Below are 23,537 nucleotides of genomic sequence, written 5' to 3'. Positions count from 1 at the left end.
TGTATGCCTCTTGTTCAGCTTGATTACTTTCTATTAGTCTGTCCTTCAGGTCACTGAACTGATCCATTCTTCTGTTTCTTCTAGTTTACTATTTATTTCCTCTAGTGTTTTTTAATTTAAGTTATTGAGTTCTTATAAAAGAACCTGTTTTATTCTTTTTGATGTTTTCTGTCTCTTTGTTGAGGGTCTTCCCTCTCTTCTCAAGTCTAGAGAGTATCTTAATGACTGTCACTTTAAATTCTCTTTCAGGTATTTTACTTACCTCTATTTCATTCAGCTCTCTTCTGTGGTTTTGTCCTGATCATTCATTTGGGACATATTCCTCTCCTCATTTTGACTAACTCTTTGTATCTAGACTAGGGGAGGGAAATGGTGCCTACCAGCTCATTTGTCGTTAAAGCCTCCTAAAGATCCCTGCCCCTCCAACACACACTATTATTAAATCTGCTTCTTATATATCTCTGGTGTTTTTCAAACTGCTGCTCTATGCTGTGTCTCAGTGGAGCCGTTTGGTGTGCTGTCTCTTTAAGGGTGAGAACTCAGTTGCCTTTTGCGCTCTGGGTCTCTCAGAGCCAAGCCAGCTGATTTTTTTTTTTTTTTTAAGTTCCAGGTATTAAGCCCCTTTGATTGTAAGAACTCATGAAATTTGGCCCCTCCCATTTTCAAAGCCAAAGATTAGGGGGACTTGTCTTCCGAGAGTGGGTTCCTTGTGCCTGGGGTGGGGTCTGCTCCCCACTGCTACCTGTACCTGTGGTATCCCTCCCTACCATGGACAGTCCTGTAGGTCAGTTTGGCTCCTGACCACATCTCTGTCCTTCCTGCCCTCTTTGATGTGTTCTCTTCTTTTATATTTTGCTGTGGAGACTCTGTTCTTTCAGTCTATGGGTTGTCATCAGGGCTCAGAAATAAGCATACTTGGGTAGAGCAATCTTATCACAATGTACTCTCAGGAGATTTTGTTGGATAAAAATTCCTCTATAAAGTCTTCTTTCTCACTGGGAAGACCCTTACTAGGAATTGCAAACTAATCCTTGTGCCAAAAAACTCCAGGGAATAGACTCTTGGATTCATGTAATTCACCTAAAGAGAGCACCAAACTATAACTGGACCTGATGGCATAAAAAAAATAAAGATTTCCTGGAATTGAAGCAGGTGACATCTGATGAGACAGCTTTCTCAGGATTCCTGGACCAGGCCTGTATACCTTTTACTCACCATTGATGCTTCTTTCTCTTTTATGGGAAGACAATGCCTCTTCTTTATTTCCCAAGACCTTATAAAAGGCAGAAACCTCTTTTGATTATAGCTTTTTGGAAATCGCTTCATCATGATCCTGGGACAAATTCGTTTGCCACCTGCTCTATTTTTGAAGGGTTAGAAAGTTCAGAATTCACAAGTCTTTCATCTGAACTATCGACTAACTTTGGATTCTTATCCAGATTCATGGTTTCTGAGTTTGCAACCATAGACTGTATTTTTAATAACACATTTGATTCCAAATGGTTCTTTGAGATAACAATACTGTTGTAAAACATCTTTGAGTTTGTGCTGTTTTGTAAAAAGTTCATCAGCTACTGCTTCACATTTATTCCTGCACTGTAACTTCTCATGATGCCTCATTAATTCTTTTTTAGTGTTGTCTTCTAGTTTTTATGATTCTGTTTTCATGGTCTTTATAATTGGAGCTTCCCAGGAGGGATACATGACTCCAGGTTTGCCTTCATAGGATTCCTCTCCCATAAGTTGGAATAAGTGTCAATAAATATTTCAGTGGCTACTTCAGACCTAGAGTCCTGGTTTAGAACCATTACAGAAAATGGAATTGGTATGTTACTTCTGTTTTTTACATATAACTTTTTATTTTGTTGCCTGTCAGACTTTAAAAAAATGTTGTATCCACTAACGTGATGCCAGCTCAACCCTTTGAGATGATTTCTAATACTTAGGACCTTGAGTAGATACTACTTTGGTTGAGAGATCCTGAGAGTTTCTCCCTCCTAATCTTCCTTGTTACTCAAATGTGACCTTCAGGGCTTTCCAACTATAGAAGTACTTTCTCTCCAATGTAGGCTGTGGCAGCAGGGGAAGACCCTTCCCCGTACTAAGGAACAAAACCACTAAACGTGGGATACTTCCCTCTTGATGAGTTATGCTTTCAAAAAAAGATCTTGATCAAAAGTGGGAAATGTGAAAATTAGTAAAAGGAAACCTCACTTAGAATAGAGTTGGGAGGCCAACAGGGGGAGCCGCCATGTCCTGGCGGTTCTGGCTCATCAACAGCAGACCCAACAGAAGATGCCCGGGTACCTTGCACGTGGATACTACTTTACTCAGCAAGAAGGATTTCCTCCTCCCCCAGTTAAGCCCAGGTAATTAGAGACTGTCACAACTTAGCCAATGAAAAACCACTATATTTCAAGTTTCTAGTTTACTCCAGTTGACTTTTTATTTATAACAGCCTCCTCAATTTCCCCGTTTCCTCTATAAAAAGCATTCCTCTCCTTTGTTCTGCAGATTTACCAATGCTGTTCCCATAGCTTGTTTGTCCTGGATTGTAATTCTCTGCTATTCCCAAATAAACTCCTTTTTTTTGCTGGTAAAATAACTGGCAGTTTTATTTTTAAAGCTAACAGTCCAAAGGGCAATTCTTTTTTAAAGACTGGAAAATTTCCAGTTCTCAATCTAACAGATTTTGAAGCAGAGACAGTAAAATGCCAGTAAAAAGGTATATGTATATTGCTTAGAAGAAGTAAAGGTGGTAAAGTGTTTGTAAAGAAGCTTAGTGTGACAACCCTAACATCTGAAAGACTTATTTATCATGGCCTCCAATACCTCTGCGGTCTTATTCAAGGGAGCAAAATTTTGTTCACTTACATGTTCATGATAAACAGTCTTTTTTGTTTCTGACCTATATTCTTCAAACAAGATGCGACTACATTGCTCATTTTTCCCTTATGTTTTACAGTTGATTCATCCAGTTACATTTTTAGGATTTCTATGATATCACAACCTCTCGGTATTCAAACTTAATCTAAACAAATTCAATCTTAATGATCAGAATTAAAATAGGGGATAAGGTTTATGATGGAAATATGAGTCTAAAATCTCCAGAAACAGTGAGCCATTCCAATTTCACATTCTATTTTTATTTTGGTGGGCAACTGCCTAAGAGAAAAATGGGTTATGCATAGTTAATTCTGAAAAGTAAAAAATAAAAACTTAAGGCTACTGGGAAAATTTAAGAAATGTCTGGTTTAATTCTTATACCCAGTTCTCTGCCACCCCTCACCCATCCATTCTCCTCACGGTGACCCAAGGATTCATGATCTCTCCCCGTTTCTCATTTGTTAATGCAAATCTTATGTCCTTCCCCTGCTTAAAACACTATAATGACTGCCCATTCATCACAAGATAAAATAGAAAATCCTCAGTGATCTACAAAGCTGTACTTGATCTACCTGCCTTACTAGTCTTACCTGATTTCATGTTACTTTCAGGATTTCTGTTCTCTAGCCCCATTGATACTAGTTTGGTTCCAGAAATTCAGAATTCTTCTGAGGTATTGAGACATTCACCTGTTTTGCTTCCCTCCGCTGAGAATGCCTTTTTATGGGTAATCCTCCATCATGTCTAGGTCATTGCCCAGATTTCAGTTTTTCCCCAAAGTGTGTAGTTCTCAGAAGTTTCCTGCCCTACCAGGGAAGCAGGCCCCTTTATATGCTGTCATGGCTGCCTGCATTCCCGTGCAGCCCTTAGCACTATTGTAATTGAACAGCTTATGAACCTGGTCTCTTTAACTTCTGTCACTAATGTCTAGCAATATGCATTCCCTAAACCTTACTAGAATTCAATAAATATTTCCTACATCAATGAATTAGTGAGACTTATGTGCTTCTTGAATTATCTGTGGGGGGAAAATACTGGTAAAATATAACGTCCACCAGCTTAGAATTATTCTAAGAAGTCTGTTTTGCCAAAACCATTCATAGTAAATGCACTCTCTGGTATATTTGTAGAGGTGGAGTGGCTCTATCTGCAGCAGCCAGAAACGAGTATTAATCAACCTTTCTCTTACTTTACTCATTCAATTAGTTATAAAGTCCTATTAATTTTGCCGTTAGGATCCTCCATATCTGTTCATTTATCTTATTTATCTCTACCTTTCTACAAGTTTAGAGGTCACCATCATCTTTGCATAGATTCTTCTAACAGCTGTCCTGTTATTCTTTCAGTTTTAGTGTCTCTTCCCACTTTAGCTGAAGGTGTTTTTCTAAAATGTATATATAAATGCATACCTAGAATGTATACATTCTCCTTTTAAAACTCTTTCCCTCAGGTTAATGTGCTAATTTCTCTGCAGGTTTACAAAGCCTGTTAGGACTTAACCCTGCCTACAACTCTTGGGCTCTTTACTGCGGTCTCCTGCCAAATTCAAGGTGTCTGCTACACTTAATACGTACTCATGCAATCACTGTGCTTTCTCTGCCTTCAGGTCTTGGCTCTTTCCACGATTTCTTCCTGGCCCTACTTTTGAGGCCTGGCTAATTTCTCCCACCACCAGTTATATTAGGGACACCTATGTCTTACTTGCTGTTGTACTCTTAATGCCTGGCTTATGATCAGTGTTTAATGTTATTTTGGGTGATCAGCATTGTATTCTAGGTTCAAGAGATGATGCTTATCTTTGTTGTTTTGGCAGGTGTTTGTTTTTGATGTTGGAAGTAAAGCTTGGAAATTTTATGATTGGTCCCAGATTACAACTGTGGTGAATTTTGGAAAATATGATCCAGAACTTATGTGTTATGCTCATTCACATGGAGCCAGAGTAGTGCTAAAAGGTGAGTTACAGTTTTTACCAGATGTGTCTGGCCAATTGGTAAGTTGACTTGTATTGTTTGCCATCCTGACTTTCCAGAAAATTCCCTTTTCATGTTTATCTGGTTTATTTATTTATTTATTTTTATGTTTTTTTTTTAAATTATTTTTTTAATTTTTTATTTTTTATAAACATATATTTTTATCCCCAGGGGTACAGGTCTGTGAATCACCAGGTTTACACACTTCACAGCACTCACCAAAGCACATACCCTCCATTGTCTTACAATTAATCTTAGATACTAATTCATTTCACAGATAGTTATTCTTAAAGAATTAAGCTACTATGATTTTGAGCAAAATGTGAATCATGATTAGCATGATGACTTTTAGCTAGTCAGTCTTCAATTTCTACTTCTAATTTGAGAATTATGTTACTTCTTATTATTCATAATGGTTATTTGGGGGATTGAGACTTTATTATTATTTTGGTATATGATTTCTCTACTTGGAAAACTTAAATTGGGGACTTAATATTCCAAACTAATGAGATGTTTTAAAGGGTTTTTGAAATAAATGTCATTAATCTGCAAAAAGCATATATGCACAAAGGATGTATATTTCTTCCATAGGAGATGTACCCTTAAAGGATATCATCAATCCTAGTTTCAGAGCATCCTGGATAGCTCAAAAAGTTAAGTTGGCCAAAACACAATACATGGATGGAATTAATATAGACATAGAACAAGAAGCTAATTGTTTATCACCTGAATATTATGCATTAACCAATTTAGTCAAAGAAACCACAGACTCTTTCCATCGTGAAATTAAGGGATCACAGGTAAAAGTTCATTTTTTTTTTTTTGGAAACTCCTTATTTTCCATATCAAAATGTATTCATGAAGGTGTGACTAATAGAATCTCAGTTTTACTGAGTAGGAAAGAATTTCAGCACATATATTCTAAAAATATTTTCTGGAACTTTTGAGGTTCTTATTAGAGAAGTTTTACAGAATTTTAAGGTGCTCTGTTCTCTATCCTTATGAAGACACAGCATTGTCTTGCAGCAGGTTAGAGATATTAAATAGGCAATTAGATCAGCAAGAATAAGGACGTGCTTAGCTGTCCAGGCTCTGCTTTCACCAGGGCAGGACTCCTGCCTAAGAGTAGACATAGTCCTGGGGGAAGTGTCTCACTCACTTCATAGGCTCTGAGTTACTTGTAAAGCACCTGATGTCCAAGAAAGCTCAAAGGACTAACTTCATAGAGTTAGAGCTATGATAGAGGCCTCCGCGTTGCCATAGTGAGCAAGATTAGAGCGGAAGATTACAGCAAAAGGCATCTTGCCAGGCAATATATGGGTAATAAAAGATAATGTGGCCCTGGATCAGTGATCTCAAACCTGGTCGCATATTAAGATAACCAAGGCTTGTCTCCTCCCTTCCCCTTCTTATCCTTTCCCCGCTCCTTTCCTCCCTCTCCTCCTCGCCCTCACCCCCTTCTCTTCTCTTCTGCATCCTTCTCTCTCTCTCTCTCTTTTAAAGAGAGAGCATGCATGCATGCAAACAGGCAGGAGAGGGGCAAAGGGAGGAGGAGAGAGAAATTTAAATAGGCTCCATGCTCAGCACAGAGCCTGGTACCAGGGCTTGATCTCATGACCCTGAAATCATGACCTGAGCCAAAATCATGACCTGAGCTAAAATCAAGAGTTGGACACTAACCAACTGAGACACCCAGGCACCCCAAGCAAGTCAAATGAATTTTTTGTTTTTTCAGTGGGTATAAAGTTATGTTTATACTACACTATAGTCTATTGAGTGTGCAATAGTATTACATCTGAAAAGTAATGTAAATACCTTAATTAAAAAGTACCTCATTGCTAATGCTAACCATCATATGAGCTTTTCAGCAAGTTGTAATCTCTTTGCTGGGAAATGAGCTTGCCTTGATGTTGATGGCTGTGACTGATCAGGGTGATAGTTGCTGAAGGTTGGGGAGGCAGTGGCGATTTCTTAAAACAATGTTTGCTGCACTGATGTACTCTTCCTTTCACAATTTCTCTATAGCATGCAGTGTTGTTTAAATAGCATTTTACCCACAGTGGAACTTCTTCCAAAATTGGAGTCCATTCTCTCAAATCCTGCTGCTGCTAAATTGCCTAAATTTATGTGATATTCTAAATCTTTTGTTGTCATTGCAACCATTTTCACAGCATCTTCACCAGGAGTAGATTCCATCTCAAGAAATCACTCTCTTTGCTCATTCATAAGAAGCAATTCACATGGAAGTTTTATCATGACACAGTAGCCTTTCAGTCACATCCTAAGGCTCCACTTCTAATTCTAGTTCTCCTGCTAGGTCTACCTCATCTGCAGTTACTGCCTCCATGAAAGTCTTAAATCCCTCAACATCCTTCATGAGAGTGGGTATGAACCCTCCTGTTCCAAACTCCTCTTACTGTTAATATTTTGATTTTTCCCATGAATCCCAAACGTTCTTAATGACAACTAGAATGGTGAATCCTTTCCAGAGGTTTTCAGTTTACTTTGCCCAGATCCATCAGCAGAATCACTGTCTATGGCAATTATAGTCCTATTAAATATGTTTCTTAAGTAATAAAAGTTGAAATTTGGAATGACTCTTTGATCCCTGGGCTGCAGAATGGACCTTGTGTTAGCAGACATGGAAACAACATTCATGTCATTGTCTATCTCCAGTGACCAGGTACATTGTCAATGAACAGTCACATTTTTTTAAAGATTTTATTTATTTATTTGACAGATAGAGATCACAAGTAGGCAGAGAGGCAGGCAGAGAGAGAGGAGGAAGCAGGCTCCCCGCTGAGCAGAGAGCCTGATGCGGGGCTCGATCCCAGAACCCTGAGATCATGACCTGAGCCGAAGGCAGAGGCTTAACCTACTGAGCCACCCAGGTGCCCCGAATAGTCGTATTTTGAAAGGAATCTTTCCTCAGTAGTTCTCAACAGTGGGCTTAGAACATTCAGTAAACCGTGTTGCAAACAGATGTGTCCTCATCCAGGCTTTGTTGTTCCATTTCAGGCTGAGTAGATTTAACGTAGTTTTTAAGGGCCCTAGGATTTTCAGAATGGTCAATGAGAAGTGGCTTCAACTTGAAGTAATTAGCTGCTTTAGTCCCTACTGAGAGGCTGCATGTCTTATTAAGACTTGAAGCCAGCCATTGACCTCTTTCTAGGTGTGGAAGTTCTAGATGGCATCTTTTTCCAATAGAAGGCTGTTTTGTCTATCTTGAAAATCTGTTGTTTACTATAGCCACCTTCATTAATGATCTTAGCTAGATCTTCTAGATAACTCGCTACAGCTTCTATATCAGCACTTGCTGCTTCACCTTGCACTTTTTTTTTTTAAGATTTTATTTATTTATTTGACAGAGAGATCACAAGTAGGCAGAGGTGGGGAGGGGGAGGCAGGGTCCCTGCCGAGCAGAGATCCCAACATGGGGCCCAATCCCAGGACCCTGAGATCATGACCTGACCAAAGGCAGAGAGAGGCCTAACCCACTGAGCCACCCAGGCACCCAACTTTTTCTTTTTTTTAATGGAGAAAACTTGTTCCCTTAAGCTTCATGAGCCAACCTCTGCTGCTTCAAACTTACTTTTGCAGCTTCCTCACTTCTCCCAACCTTCACAGAATTTAAGGCCTTATGCTCTGGATTAGGTTATGGCTTAAGGGAATGTTGTGGTTGGTTTGATCTTCCATCCAGACCACTACAACTTTTTCCATATCAGCAATATAGCTGTTTTGCTTTTTTACAATCCATATGTTCACTGGAGCAGCACTTTCTATTTTCTTCAAGAACTTTTTGCTTTCACAACTTGGCTGTTTGGCATAAGAAGCCTAGCTTTTGGCCTATCTCAGCTATTGACATACTTTCCTTAATCGTTTCTAACTTTTGATTCGAAGTGAGAGATGTGTGACTCTTCCTTTCACTTGAACACTTAGAGGCCATTGTAGAGTTATTAATTTGTGTTTTTTTTATTATTATTGATTTGTTTTAATTTCAGTGTTGTGTCTCGGGGAATAGGTAGGCCAAGAGGAGGGATGGAGACAGGGAAACAGCCAGTGGGTAGAGCAGTCAGAACACACACATTTATGGGTTGTTTGCCATCTATATGCGCATGGTTTGTTGCACCCTAAAGCTCTTACAAGAGTAACATGAAAAATCTCTGATAACAAATCAGAGCAAATAATGAAAAAGTTTTGTATATTGTGAGAATTACCAAAATGGGACACAGAGAAATAAAGTGAGCAAATGCTTTTGGGATAATGGTGCTGATAGACTTGCTTGATGCGGGGTTGCCAAAAACTTTAAATCTGTAAAAAAAAAAAAAAAAAAAAAGTGCATTATCTGTGAAGCACAATAAAATGAGATATACCTATACCAAGACTATAAATAATGAGATTTTTTGAAGGTGGAGACAAGCTCTTTTCTATCTCACACAATGTTAAAAAATGTTTAGCGAATAAATGATACCTGCCTTTCAAAAACTTAAAATTTAAATAGGAAATATATACATATGAAATATATATTCTATTCCATATAAACAAGTTTAGAGTTCTGGTTTAAGAATCACCAGATAAAATATCTCAAGAGATTGATTCAGTAGGTCTGGCATAGAGCCTAGGAACAGTATTTTTTACCAACTGTGTTGAGAGATTTTGTTACAGTTGGTCAACATGAATTTGAGATTCATTGGAAAATAATAAAGGATGTAAGGATTGATATGCCTGTGGCTTTATATAAATAAAGGAAGTTTTGTCAGTGTAGAATTTGGCTTTTCAGCTGAGTACGACTTATTTCTTTCCCCTCACCACCTCTCCTCTGCCAACTACTAGTTCTCTGTATTTAGAAGTCTGTTGTTTGTTCCTTTGCTCACTTTTTTTTGTTTCTTAAGTCCCACATATGACTGAAATCATATAATATTTGTCTTTGACTTATTTCACTTAGCATAATACCTTCTAGGTCCATCCATGTTATTGCAGAGGGCAAGATCTCATTTCTTTATGGCTGAGAAATATTCCATCATACATATAGACATATAGACAGAGAGGGAGGGAAAGTGGGAGAGAGAGAGGGGGAGACAGACACAGAAATACTCCCACATCTCCTTTATTCCTTCAACTATGGATAGACACTTGGATAGCTTCCACATCTTGACTATCATAAATAATGCTGCAGTAAACATAGGGATGCATATTTTTTTAAATTAGTGTTTTCAATTTCTTAGGGTAAATACCCAGTAGTGGAATTGTTGGATCATATGACATTTCTAATTTTAATTTTTTTGAGGACACTCCATACTGTTTTCCATAGTGAATACACAAATTCACATTCTCACCAACAGGGCAAAAATGTTCTCCACACCTTGTCAATACTTAAATTTGTCTTTTTGATATTAGCTGTTTTTTTAATTTTTTTTTATTTTTATTAAAATATTTTTATTTATTTATTTGACAGAGAGAAATCACAAGTAGATGGAGAGGCAGGCAGAGAGAGCGAGGGAAGCAGGATCTCTGCTGAGCAGAGAGCCCGATGCGGGACTCGATCCCAGGACTCTGAGATCATGACCTGAGCCGAAGGCAGCGGCTTAACCCACTGAGCCACCCAGGCGCCCCTGATATTAGCTGTTTTGATAGGTGATATCTCCGTGAGGTTTTGATTTGCATTTCCTTGGTGATTAATAATGTTGAGCATCTTTTTATGTGTCTGTTCTGTTGGCTACTCGTATATCTTCTTTGGAAAAATATCTATTCAGGTCCTTTGCCTTTTTTTTTTTTTTTTAAAGATTTTATTCATTTATTTGTCAGGCAGAGATCACAAGTAGGCAGAGAGGCAGGCAGAGAGAGAGGAGGAAGCAGGCTTCCTGCTGATCAGAGAGCCCAATGCGGGGCTCCATCCCAGGACCCTGGAATCATGACCTGAGCAGAAGGCAGAGGCTTTAACCCACTGAGCCACCCAGGTGTCCCCTTTGTCCTTTTTTAATTGGACTATTTGTGTTTTGGATTTTGTGTACATTTTTTATATATTTTGGATGTATCATTCACAAAGATCTCCCATTCAATAGGTTTTCATTTTGTTGATGGTTTCCTTCACTGTGCAAAAGCTTTTTATTTTGTTGTAGTCCCAATAGTTTATTTTTGCTTTTATTTCCCTTGCCTGTGAAGGCGTATCTAGAAAAATGTTGCTAAGGCTGATCATAGATTACTAGCCATGTTTTCTTCTAGAATACTTTTGGTTTCAGGTCTCACATTTAGATCTTTAAATCATCTTCATATATGGGTTGAGAAAGTGGTCCAATTTCATTCTTCTGCATGTTGCTGTCTTATTTTCCCATTAACATTTGTTGAAGAGATATTCCCCATTGTATATTCTTGCCACCTCTGTTGTAGATTGACATAAAAATGTGGGCTTATTTCTGGCCTTTCTATTCTGTACCATTGAAATTTGTTTTTCTTTTTGTACCAGTACCATACTGTTTTGATTATTATAGCTTTGTAAAGTATATTTTGAAATCTGGAATTTTGATCCTTCTAACTTTGTTCATTATACCATAAGGAGTTTAGTATTATTTATTCTAGGTCTATTAAAAAAAAAAAAACCTGGCGCTTTTATCTTGAAAAGGATTGCATTAAATCTGTAGATGGCTTTGGGTAGTATGGACATTTTAACAATATTAATTCTTCCAATAGCTTTCCATTTGTGTCATGTTTAGTTTCTTTCATAAATGTTTTATAGTTTATAGAACACAAGTCTTTCACCTCCTTGGTTAAGTTTATTCCTAGGTTTTTTTTTTTTTTTGATTCTTGGTGCAATCATAAATGGAATTATTCTTAATTTCTCTTTCTGCTACTTCATTATTAGGTATTGAAATGCAACAGGTTTCTGTATATTAACTTTGTGTCCTGCAACTTTACTGAACTCATTTATCAGTTCAAGTTTTTTGTTGCAGTCTTTAGGGTTTTTTATTTATAGTATCATGTCATATGAAAATAATAACAGTTTTACTTCTTCCTTACCAATTTGGATGCCCTTTATTTCTTGTTTGATTGCTACAGCTAGGACTTCTAATACTGTATCGAAAGTGGTAAATGTGGACATCCTCTGTCAAATAAATAAAATCATTTAAAAGAAAAAGAATTTTCTGCATCTATTGTTATGATCACATGACTTTTATCTTTCATTGTGTTACTGTGGTGTACCATGTTGTTATGTGGATATTGAACCATCCTTGCATCTCTGGAATAAATCCTGCTTGCTCTTAGTGGATAATTCTTTTTTTTTTTTTTTTAAGACTTTATTTTATTTATTTGAGAGGGAGAGAGATCACAAGTAGGTAGAGAGGCAGGCAAAGAGAGAGGGGGAAGCAGGCTCCCCACTGAGCAGAGAGCCCGATCCCGGCTTGATTCCAGGACCCTGAGATCATGATCTGAGATGAAAGCAGAGGCTTAACCCACTGAGCCACCCAGGCGCCCCAGTGGATGATTCTTTTAATATGTTGTTGAATCTGCAACAATATATTGTTGAATATTGGTTTGCTAATATTTTCTTGGCTTGTTGTTTTCCCTTTTTTGTATTGTCTTTGTCTTGTTTTGGTGTTAGTATCTCACATAATCAATGTGGAGTTTTTCTTCCTCTTTTTTTTTTTTTTTTTGTAAGCAGTGGTGAAGACTTTGAGAATAGGTATTACCTCTTTTTTCAGTGTTTAGTAGAATTGACCTGTGACAACATCTGGTTTTGGACTTTTGTTTGTTGGGAGATTTTAGATTATAAATTCAATTTTGTTGCTATTAATTGGTCTGATCAGGTTTTTTATTTCTTCCTAATTTCTTTTTGGGAGGTTCTATATTTCTAGGAATTTATCCATTTTTTTAGGTTGTCCAAGTTACATATAGTTTTTTGGTAGTAGTTTATTATAATCTTCTGTATTTCTGTGGAGTTGGCTCTTCTATTTCTGATTTGAGTCCTGTATTCTTGACAGATTTGGCTAAAGTTTTCTTACCTTTATCTTTTCAAAGAAATAGTCGTTTCACTGATATATTTTTTTAATTCTTTCATTTATTTATTAATCAGATCTTTTTTATTTTCTTTGAGCTTTTTTTCCCCCTAGTTCCTTTAGGTGTAAGGTTGGTGTGTCTATTTGAGATCTGTCTTGTTTCCCAAGGTAGTCCTATATTTCTATAAACTTCCCTCCTACTACTGCTTTTGCTGTGTCCCATAGATTTTGGACCATACTATTTTCATATTTGTCTTCGTATATTATCTGTTTTCTCTTTGTCAACCTATTATTATTGTTCAGTGGCATGCTGGTTAGCCTCCATGTGTTTGTGTTTGTTTTTTCTATTTTTTTTTTCCTGGTAATTTCTAGTTTCATTCCATTGTGGTTGGAAAATATGCTTAATATGATTTCAGTTTTCTTGAATTTATTAAGACTTGTTTTGTGGCCTAACGTAATTTATCTTGGAGAATGTTCCATGTGTGTTTGAAAAGAATGTGTATTCTGTGGTTTGGGATGAAATGTTATTTATACACACACACACACACACACACACACACACATTATTTATATGTGTATATATATAATATATATATGAAAACATTTTTAAAATATATATCTGTTAAGTCCATCTAGTCTGATGTGTCATTGAAAGCCACTGTTTCCTTGTTGATTTTATGTTGGGGCGCCTGGGTGGCTCAGTGGTTAAGCCACTGCCTTCGGCTCAGGTCATGATCTCAGGGTCCTGGGATGGAGTCCCGCATCAGGCTCTCTGCTCAGGTTCCCTCTCTCTCTCTCTGCCTGCCTTTCTGTCTACTGTGATCTCTCTCTGTCAAATAAATAAATAAAATCTTTAAAAAAAATAAAGGAATTTAAAAAAAAAAATTTATTAGGGAAAGCATGCACACAGGTGGGAGGGGCAGAGGAAGAAGGGGAGAGAGAGTCTTAAGTAGACCCCATGTTGAACATGAAGGCTGACACAGGGCTCAGTCTCACAACTCTGAGATCACACCATGAGGCAAAACCAAGAGTTGCACATTTAACCAACTGTACCACCCAGGTGCCCCTTTAGTAATTATTGGTAGGTATGTACCTATAGACATTTTGTGTTCTGATTTTTTAGGTAGATTTTTTCTCTCCCTTTCTTCTTCTCTTGCTCTCTCTCTGTAATGGATGACTTTTTTAGTGTTTTGCTTTATCATTTTTTTGGGGTATCATAAGTTTTTGGTTTGTGGTTACCAAGAGGTTCATATATAATATTTTAAGTATATAGCTGTCTATAATAAGTTATGGTCAGTTATGTTCAAACACATTTTATATGAACTTCATTTTTAGTCCCTCCCATGTATATGTGGTCGTATTTTGTATCTTCCTATTTTGTGAGTCCCATTAACTACTTTTTTAGATATAATTGATGTTACTACTTTTGTCTTTTAACCTTCATACTAGTTTTATAAGTGATTTCTCTACTACCTTTATTGTGTTCCTTTCACTCATGAAATTTTTTCATTATTTTCTTCTAATATGGCCTTTTTCTTCACTTAAGGGAGTACCTTTACATTTCTTGTAACTGTGGTGATAAATTTCTTTAACTTTTGTTTGGGAAACTCTCCCTCTCCTTCAATTCTGAATGATAACTTTGCCAGGTAGAATATTCTTGGAGGTTTTTCCCTTGCCATGCTTTTAGTATATCATGCCAGTCCCTTCTGGCCTCCAAAGTTTCTGCTGAATAATACGCTGATTGCTGGGGCATCTGGGTGGCTCAGTGGGTTTAGCCTCTGCCTTCGGCCCAGGTCATGGTCTCAGGGTCCTGGGATTGAGCCCACATCGGGCTCTCTGCTCAGCAGGGAGCCTGCTTCTCCCTCTCTCACCTTCTCTGCCGACTTGTGATCTCTGTCAAATAAAGAAATCAAATCTTTAAAAAAAAAAGAAAAGAATACGCTGATTGCTTTAACCTTTGTATGTAACTAATTCTTTTTGCTGCTTTTAAAATTCTTTCTTTAATCTTTGACATTTTAATTATTATTGTCTTGTGGCCATCCTTGAGTTCATCTTACTTGGAACTCTCTGTGATTCTTGAACCTGAATATTTCCTTCCTTCCTAGGTTAGGCACATTTTCAGCTATTGTTTCTACAAGTTTTCTGTCCTCCTCTCTGGACCCCTAGAAAGTGAATGCTTCTTCTTTGGATATTCAAGATAACAACCCTTAAGCTATCCTCTCATTTGGAGCCTATTCCTCTTTGTCATTTGCTTGACTTTGTGTTTGTTTCTATGAATTAGATGGAAGAGCTACTTCTAAACTTGAAGTGATCTTTTTGTATGATCATCCCCTGTGTACAATGTAGCACTTAGTGATTTTGTGTGGCTGGAGCTGTGGCTGTCCTTTAGGTTAGGACAACCCTGTTGGATGGTCAGAGGGGAAGTGGGCATGGTCTAGGACAGTCCAGGGCTCTTTGCAGAGGATGCCTTAGCAGGACAGCTGATGCTTAAGGAAGGTGGGGGGTCTTGGGGCATCAGGTTCAGGGGTACCTGGCAGGGTGGCTGGAGCAGAGGCAGGAGGAGGCCAGGGTGTCCCAAGGTGTTTTGCTTCGGGTGTACCCTGTCAAATCACCTGGAACCATAGCAGTGCAGGCATGGAGTATTTTAGGGTGTTTTGCACCTGTGTCATTTTAGTGAGCTAGATCTGTAGTAAGTATTGGCCAGGGGTGTCCTGTGTTGATTGTACTCAATCTGCATTGGTGGGATAGTTGGGGCTGGTATGGGCTGGGAGCCCAGGGCTTACTGAGGTAGTAGGCTGGCTTGGGTACTCACCCAGACCCTCTTCCTATTCATGCTATCAAGGCAGAAAGGGAAGGTAAACCATGGGGCTCTCCAGGCCTTCTGATCCAAAGAGTTCCAGCAGCTCTCCCACTGTCTGACAAAGTTCTAGGACTGATCTTATATATTCTGGTTGGTCTTTTAAACAGTTGTTTTTTTCCTCCTGTGCCCCAAGGCAGAAAAATCTGCTCATGGTCTCCTAGTGTGTGTGTGTGTGTGTGTGTGTGTGTGTGTTTTCATTCTTCCCCACTGCAGTTAGTAGCATCAAGGGGTGGGGATTTCCTTTGTTACTATGTCTCTCTTGCTGTTCTCTAGGTGGTGTATTTATTTTCTGTTGTGTAAAAGCTGTTCAGTCAGTCTTCAGTTCTTCAGGAGGAATTTTTTTTAAGTTATTTTTTTTTAAAGATTTCATTCATTTATTCATGAGAGACTGAGAGACAGAGGCAGATGGAGAAGCAGGCTCCCTGCTTGATTGAGCAGGGAGCCCGATGTGGGACTCGATCCCAGGACCCTGGGATCATGACCTGCGCCAAAGACAGTTGTTTAACCGCCTAAGCCACCCAGGCACCCAGGTGGAATTGTTCTATAAAGAGGTATAGATTTGGTGTGTCTATGGAGCAGGTGATTTCTGGGTTTTCCTATATCACCATCTTGTACCCTCCCTCCTAAGATGTAAACAATTTAGATTAAGAATAGCAAATACCTGGTATGCAAGCCATCATACTCCTCTCCTGTCAAATTTTGTTCTTGGAAAACTTTTCCTTCAGTCTCTAGATTGCTGTTACTAATAGGTTGAATTAGTGTGTGGTAAACAATTTCTTTGCTAGCTCTGATTATCCTACAGTGAAAGGGCAAGGAGGAAGAGACTGAACAAAGACTTTGCAGTAGGAATATTTCTATGTCTGGGGGGCAAGTAGAACAATTTGGGCTACTCTGTTAAATTCAATTTTAAAATTAAGGGGAGCTACAATTATGAAAACAGGTCAGATTATGGAATATCCAGAATGTCAGACTGAAGTACTTGCATTTTATTCTGTATGTTTGTATTGGGTTTACATAGTAGAAAGTGTATGGGGAAGGTTATTCCATAATAGTCTAGAGGGGAAATGGAGACCAGTATGGACTAATCCAGGTCTAACAACTTGAGATCTATAGTTTGGATTAGGATGATGGCATAACCTTAACACTAGGAAGTGTTTAATAAATATTAATTAATGGAAAGAAAGAGGCAGAAAGCTGTTCTCTGGCAGAACAGAGAAACCACTCTGTTCTCTGTGAGATTAGTTATGTGGGGGGTGAGAGAAGTCCAAAGTTCTTAAACTGGCCACCAGAAAAAAAATGACTATAGTCTAGAAGGAGAAATGAGTTTTGGGGGAAAAATGATTAAGATTATAGAATTATGGTCATTGAATTGAAGAGTTCATCATTTTTTACAGGTAGGAAAACAGCTTGAGATGTTTTTAGTGACACAGACCTAGTTATAATAGAGCCAAGAGGAGAACCAAAATCATTTTGATTTGTCTAATATACTAATGTTGCTTTCTCCAAAATAGGAGATGAACTATGACAGAAAGTGCAGGTAAAAATACTCTTAATGCTCAGGAGGGGATAAGGACTTATACAATGGATTTGAAATTTAACTGTTTAGAGGTGATCATTTAGTTTTTCTATTACTAGAATATAGCTCCTATTTTATAATAGGTGAGGCAGTGATAAAATGGGTTCGGATGTGTAAAACAAATACACTTTATAACCTATTTTGCTGTAGTGCTATTGAGGAAAGCTTGTACTTGTAAAGCTGAACTTCCTTTAGTGCTGATACTTAGACAATTATAAAATTTTGATAAAGTCCTAAAAGGAGTAATAAATTGGCCAAAGTATAAAAAAGTTTTAACTGAACTATCTCAATTTTTGTAATAATTAATGTGTCTAATGAGAGAAAAAAACCTTTACTGAAGCTTTAGAATATTTGCACATATATAAAATAAGGCTAATTAATACTTGGCTAAGGCAGTAAATACTTTAAACAGACTCATCCTTGTTGAAAATTGGCTCACCAAAATTCATCACTCAAGTTTTATTTGACTATTCCCATAAAATAAAACCATTTAAGTGATTTGTTCAACATTTTGAGTTAATTTATCCTTATATCCATAAACCACTATCCTTTAACTGTAATGTTGGATTAAACCTATCATGTAATGTAATTGTATATCAGGGGGTTAAACTCCCAACACAGGTCAGTAAACTTGTGCTAAGAGATGACCTATCTAGCCTGCATGATATTAAAAAAAAAAAAAAAAAGTAAAACAACCTTTTGTATTTGACTTATTTTAGTGTGGTTTCTTTACTGCCTAGTTGCTTGGACGCCTCACCATACCCTACTGTCATTACCTATTTCTTTCCTCAGTTGAGTTACTAGTCTAGCCTTTGAAAACTTTTAAGTTTAAAACTTCTCTTTTACACAGAGCCCTGCTCCTGGACATCATATCTGGCCAGATATTATCTAGGTCAATCCATATGGGCAGAAATATCTTAGAACTGTTCTATACGTGTCAAACCCTATGTTCATATATGTAAACAGTCTTTCCTCTTGGATAGTATGAGGCAAGAAAATATATAATGAAAAAAAAAACAGACAAAATAAGCATATTTGATCATGTTCCATAAAATGGCATGTATTTTCCCGCAGGTAACCTTTGATGTATCTTGGTCTCCAAAGTACAAAGGCAGGTGCTATAATTATGCTGGAATTGCAGATGCTTGTGACTTTCTCTTTGTGATGTCTTATGATGAACAAAGTCAAGCCTTGTCAGAATGTACTGCAGCAGCCAATGCTCCCTACAAGGAAACATTAACTGGTAAGAATCCACAAATGATAACTTAAACAGTAAGATTATTATTTGTAAGTCATTTGTATACCTTTTCCATTTATAAAGCTGCTTTGAAACATGAGTATCATTTAATTTGGAGAGCTTTCAAGTTTTACATTCCAAAGTTTTCACTTAGTTCTTTTAAAAATCTTGTGGGACAGGGCGCCTGGGTGGCTCAGTGGGTTAAGCCTCTGCCTTCAGCTCAGGTCATCAACTTAGGGTTCTGGGATCGAGCCCCACATTGGGCTCTCTGCTCAGCGGGGAGCCCCTCTGTCTGTCAAATAAATGACAAAAAAATCTAAAAAAAATCTTGTGGGACAGGTATATTACTAATCCTCTATAATAGATCAGATGATGAGTGTTATCATTGCACTGCTATTCAAGCAGTTGACTACTAACTTCAAGTCAACACTCTTCTCCCAGAATGACATGAAGGAGATCTTTGCTTATCTAGAATTTGACAGGATATTTTTGTTGAAATAACCAAATAGCAAAGATAATTATAATGTGAGTACCTACTATGCATGATTGATAGAGGATTGTCTTACTTGGCATTTATTAATGCTCATGCTATATTAAAAATGCTATATTAAAATTCTTAATTAAGAATTAAGAATTCTAATTCTATTAGAATTAAGAACACTTCTGTCATTCATATAATGTGGGTTTTGCATTAGTATCCCATCAGCCAACTGAATAAAAGATTGCTTGCTATCTTTTGAAGTCAAGTGAAATTTTCTGGGATAATTGGCCCTGATTAAAGTGTTGACTAATAAATAAAAACCTTTTAATTTAGAGATAAAAATCTTAAAGCCTAGCCTCATCACATCCAAATTAACAGTCTAATCATATGCATATGTTATTTAAAAATAAAAAAATTCTAATTACAAAGGAATTATTTAACCCAGTGTTCCCAAACTGTGTTTCATAAAGGAGATAACTGTGTTCTATCAATACAAGGCTCATTATCAAGTATGTTTGAGATTTGGATATTTAGCATATATTTATTTAAAGGCTCTGAAAAATAGCAAATTTAGTTAATCTTGGAACATTCTTGGTGGAAAAACAAATTTACACTGGGCACAAAAGGGAATGACCAGGAATTTGTTCATCTTTCTCTTTGTTGACTAGAGCAAAGGGGGGCATTTCTTGTCCCTGTCTGTAATTATACTTCTAGAAAGCACAAGTGTTCCATGCTTTAGATATATACTACGAAAAGTTCTGAGAGGTGCTTAGGTAGCTCAGTCAGTTAAGTGTCTGCCTTTGGCTCAGGTCATGATCCCGGGGTCTTGGGATCGAGCTCAGCAGGAAGCCTGCTTCTCCCTCTCCTGCTCCCCCTGCCAAATAAAAAAAAAAGTCTTAAAAAAAATTATTTGACAGAGATAACAAGTAGGCAGAAAGGCAGGGGTGGGGGGAGCATGTTCTCTGCTGAGCAGAGAGTCTGACTCAGGGCTTGATCCCAGGACCCTGAGATCATGACCTGAGCCGAAGGCAGAAGCTTAATCCACGGAGTCACCCAGGCACCCCCCTGCCAAAGAAATTAATAAAATCTTAAAAAAAAAAACTCTTAGACCATCCCTGCCAGAAAATTTAAGAACTTTTCCGAATCTAGAATACCAAATATATCTTAGCACCTAATACACACACATTAGCTTGCTTTCCTGAAATGTCATTCTTCCTAGAATTAAATTTTGTGAAATTTTTGCTTCAGTTTGACCTCTTGAATGTTTCTATTATTCAAAAAGAAATAATTTATCAAATGATACAGAATTTATAGTTCTTAAGGGATAATGTTTAGAATGTCATGTTAGGGAAACACTATTAGTATTTTGCATAAATGTACCTGGCTTTTCAGACTTCGATTCTGAATGGTTGCATAGCTTGTATAAACCCATTAGTAGAATATAAAAAGAAAAACACATGTTTTTTTCTGTCCCAATTTGATTAGGCTACGATGACTACATCAAGATAGGTATTAACCCTAAGAAGCTTGTAATGGGTGTTCCCTGGTATGGTTATGATTATACCTGTCTAAATCTACTGGAGGTAAGTAAGGATTATTTCTTATATAATTTTTTTCTTCCTATTCTTTAAAGCCTGTTTTAAGTTTGAGACTAAAAAGTAGTTTATTTTTTAATTATTTAATCCCATGGAAGTTTCTGAGTATTATATATTTCATTTCAGTAGTGAAATTTAACTTTTATACTGTATAGTCCATCTGTTTAGAGTATACATTTTATTTCTAATGTAGTTTTTCTGATTTGGTTCCTAAGATTTGCTTATACGTATAACATGAACATTTTTGTATTTCTAGGATCGTGTTTGTACCATTCCAAAAGTCCCTTCCTGGAGGTATTCTTGTGGTATTACTTCAGGACATCAGGTGCCCTATAAAGTAATTATGAAGCAAGTCAATAGTTCTGTTTCTGGAAGCCACTGGGATAAAGATCAGCAGGCTCCTTATTATAATTACAAAGTAAGATTTTTCACAAATTATGAACCTTTATTTTATCCATTTTCTTTTCTTTTCTTTTTCTTTCTTTTCTTTACAATATACATATTACTGTTTATATGAATAAACTTGTCTAATCAGGACTTTACTTTGCTGGTGAGCAGTTCAAGTTATGGTAATAATGGAACTGCTCTACATGGGCCACTTGTCATATCATAAACAGGATTGCCTTAATAGTTGATAATTATCAACTGTGGCTTTGGACCAAAAGAGGTTACTAGGTCTGTCAAAGTAGCCTAAGGATTCTGATGAGACTGTTTTATAGGGAGCTCATAGCATGATGCTGAGACTAAGAAATGCATTAGTGGAAAATGGTATAAACAGAAACTTAAAGAAATAGAGTACATGACCAGAGCAATTCTGTCAGGTAGTGTTTGATAAAAAGGAACTGCTATACCAAAGAGGCAAAGAAAAGTTACATTTTTCATAAATGAGACTTTTCCACACTTCAAAAATCTAATTACAAACCATCTTCAAATTTACTTTAGATTTTGTCACTGTGAAAGGAGCCCTAAAATGTTATGATGTAAGTTGATTTCAATATGAACTTACATTCTTTATTATTCTGGTACCCATTTATGAAAAAACTATAAAAATTTATATTTTATATTTAATATTTTAACTGGTATACAGGCATGCACATACATATCAATTATACAGAAAGCTTTGATGTAGAGCTTTCTAAATCTTGAAAATTACATACTTACTCATTAACTAGGCTTATAATTTGTATAACTAATTAAGATATTTATTAAATTAGGGTATATTATACTCCTGTCTTTGCCCAACAGTGTAATAGTTTATACTCTTTTTGTAGTCCTTGACTTATTTTTACCTTGATGAAAAAAACACTTTCTTTAAAGTTTTAGAATTCAGGAAACATTTTGATAAGCCTTTGAAGGCCATTCATTTAATGGTGTTTTAGACAACAATCTGGTTATAAAACTTTCTTTTATTGTGAAATTCCATAGGAAGCAAAATCAAATTTCTTGCTGTGACTGAAAAGAATCATTCTACTTTTTTATGCTCTTTCATCATACACTCAATATTCTTGAAAGCATATATATTCCATGATCATGCATATGTTAATCTTACATTTGACTCAGTTTTTCATCCTTCACTATTTTGAAGCATATGAAATTTCTTAAAAGTATCAAAAAGGTTCAAAGTAGCCTTTTTGCCATAATAATGGCAAAATTCAGAGATCTAGGATTTCGGGTTTGCCCCTAAATCTGCAAAAATAAGTTCTACAGTTGACTTTTAATAGTGAATCATAATTTAAAATTTTAAAGAATGTGAGATATGCTTGTAGTGAGTGAGTCTACTTAAATACCCCACAGTTTATTCATTTACCAAGTGCCTAATGTCCTGTAATCATCTTAGGGGACTATTCTAATTCCAGTGGTGCTACCATAAACAACCTATTACTGGTATCTACTGAGAACTGCCTTTGAAAGTGTCCCAGATGTTATATAAAAATCAGTAAATTGGGGGGAGGAGTCAAGATGGTGGAGAAGTAGCAGGCTGAGACTACTTCAGCTAGCCAGAGATCAGCTAGATAGCTTATCTAAAGATTGCAAACACCTGAAAATCCATCGGCAGATCGAAGAGAAGAAGAAAAGCAATTCTGAAAACAGAAAAACAACCACTTTCTGAAAGGTAGGACCGGCGGAGAAGTGAATCCAAAGCGACGGGAAGATAGACCCCGGGTGGAGGGGCCGGCTCCCGGCAAGCGGCGGAGCAACCGCGCACAAAATCAGGACTTTTAAAAGTCTGTTCCGCTGAGGGACATTGCTCCAGAGGCTAAACCGGGGCGAAGCCCACGCGGGGTCAGCGTGGCCTCAGGTCCCGCAGGGTCACAGAAGGATCGGGGGTGTCTGAGTGTCGCAGAGCTTGCGGGTATTGGAACGGGAAAGCCGGCTACAGAGACAGAGCCGACAGTAAGCTCGCAGCTCGGTGTTACCTTGAACCAGTCGCAGGCTCGGTGAGCTCGGAACGCGGCCGGAGGTCAGGCAGACGGGAGTAACTGGGCGCTGTTCTCTGAGGGTGCACTGAGGAGTGCGGCCCTGGGCTCTCGGCTCCTCCGGGCCGGAGAACAGGAGGCCACCATTTGTATTCCCCGTCCTCCGGAACTCTACGGAAAGTGCTCAGGGAACAAAAGCTCCTGAAAGCAAACCCGAGCGGATTACTCACCCCGGCCCCTGATAAGGGCAGTGCAATTCCGCCTGGGGCAAAGACACTTGAGAATCACTACAACAGGCCCCTCCCCCAGAAGATCAACAAGAAATCCAGCCGAGGGGCACCTGGGTGGCTCAGTGGGTTGAGCCGCTGCCTTCGGCTCAGGTTATGATCTCATCAGGGTCCTGGGATCGAGTCCTGCATCGGGCTCTCTGCTCAGCGGGGAGCCTGCTTCCCTCTCTCTCTGCCTGCCTCTCCATCTACTTGTGATTTCTCTCTGTCAAATAAATAAATAAAAACTTAAAAAAA

General features: G+C 37.7%; 2 protein-coding genes across 12 annotated transcripts in view; one reads left to right on the top strand and one right to left on the bottom strand.

Annotated features, from left to right (window-relative positions):
- The window catches only part of CTBS (chitobiase), a 75,398-nt gene that overhangs the window by 45,080 nt on the left and 6,781 nt on the right, over positions 1-23,537 (top strand). For 4 of the 5 annotated variants that reach the window (XM_082688154.1, XM_082688153.1, XM_082688151.1 and 1 more), the window contains 5 exons: positions 4,700-4,838; positions 5,448-5,656; positions 18,358-18,526; positions 20,487-20,584; positions 20,853-21,014. In XM_082688154.1, coding sequence (XP_082544280.1) covers positions 4,700-4,838; positions 5,448-5,656; positions 18,358-18,526; positions 20,487-20,584; positions 20,853-21,014 — 777 coding nt within the window. Of the gene's footprint in view, positions 1-4,699; positions 4,839-5,447; positions 5,657-18,357; positions 18,527-20,486; positions 20,585-20,852; positions 21,291-23,537 lie in introns of those variants that run through there. The other variant, XM_082688152.1, reaches the window with a different exon arrangement.
- SPATA1 (spermatogenesis associated 1) overlaps positions 18,310-23,537 on the bottom strand; it is a 63,879-nt gene continuing 58,651 nt past the window's right edge. For all 7 annotated transcript variants that reach the window (XM_082688150.1, XM_082688147.1, XM_082688144.1 and 4 more), the window contains one exon: positions 18,310-18,506. In XM_082688150.1, coding sequence (XP_082544276.1) covers positions 18,478-18,506 — 29 coding nt within the window. In that variant the 3' untranslated portion in view covers positions 18,310-18,477. The remainder of the gene's footprint in view (positions 18,507-23,537) is intronic.

The sequence above is a fragment of the Mustela nivalis genome (assembly GCF_964662115.1).
Source record: "Mustela nivalis genome assembly, chromosome: 10".
NCBI classification, from domain to species: Eukaryota; Metazoa; Chordata; class Mammalia; order Carnivora; family Mustelidae; genus Mustela; species Mustela nivalis.
This window is presented reverse-complemented; position numbering and strand designations above follow the sequence as displayed.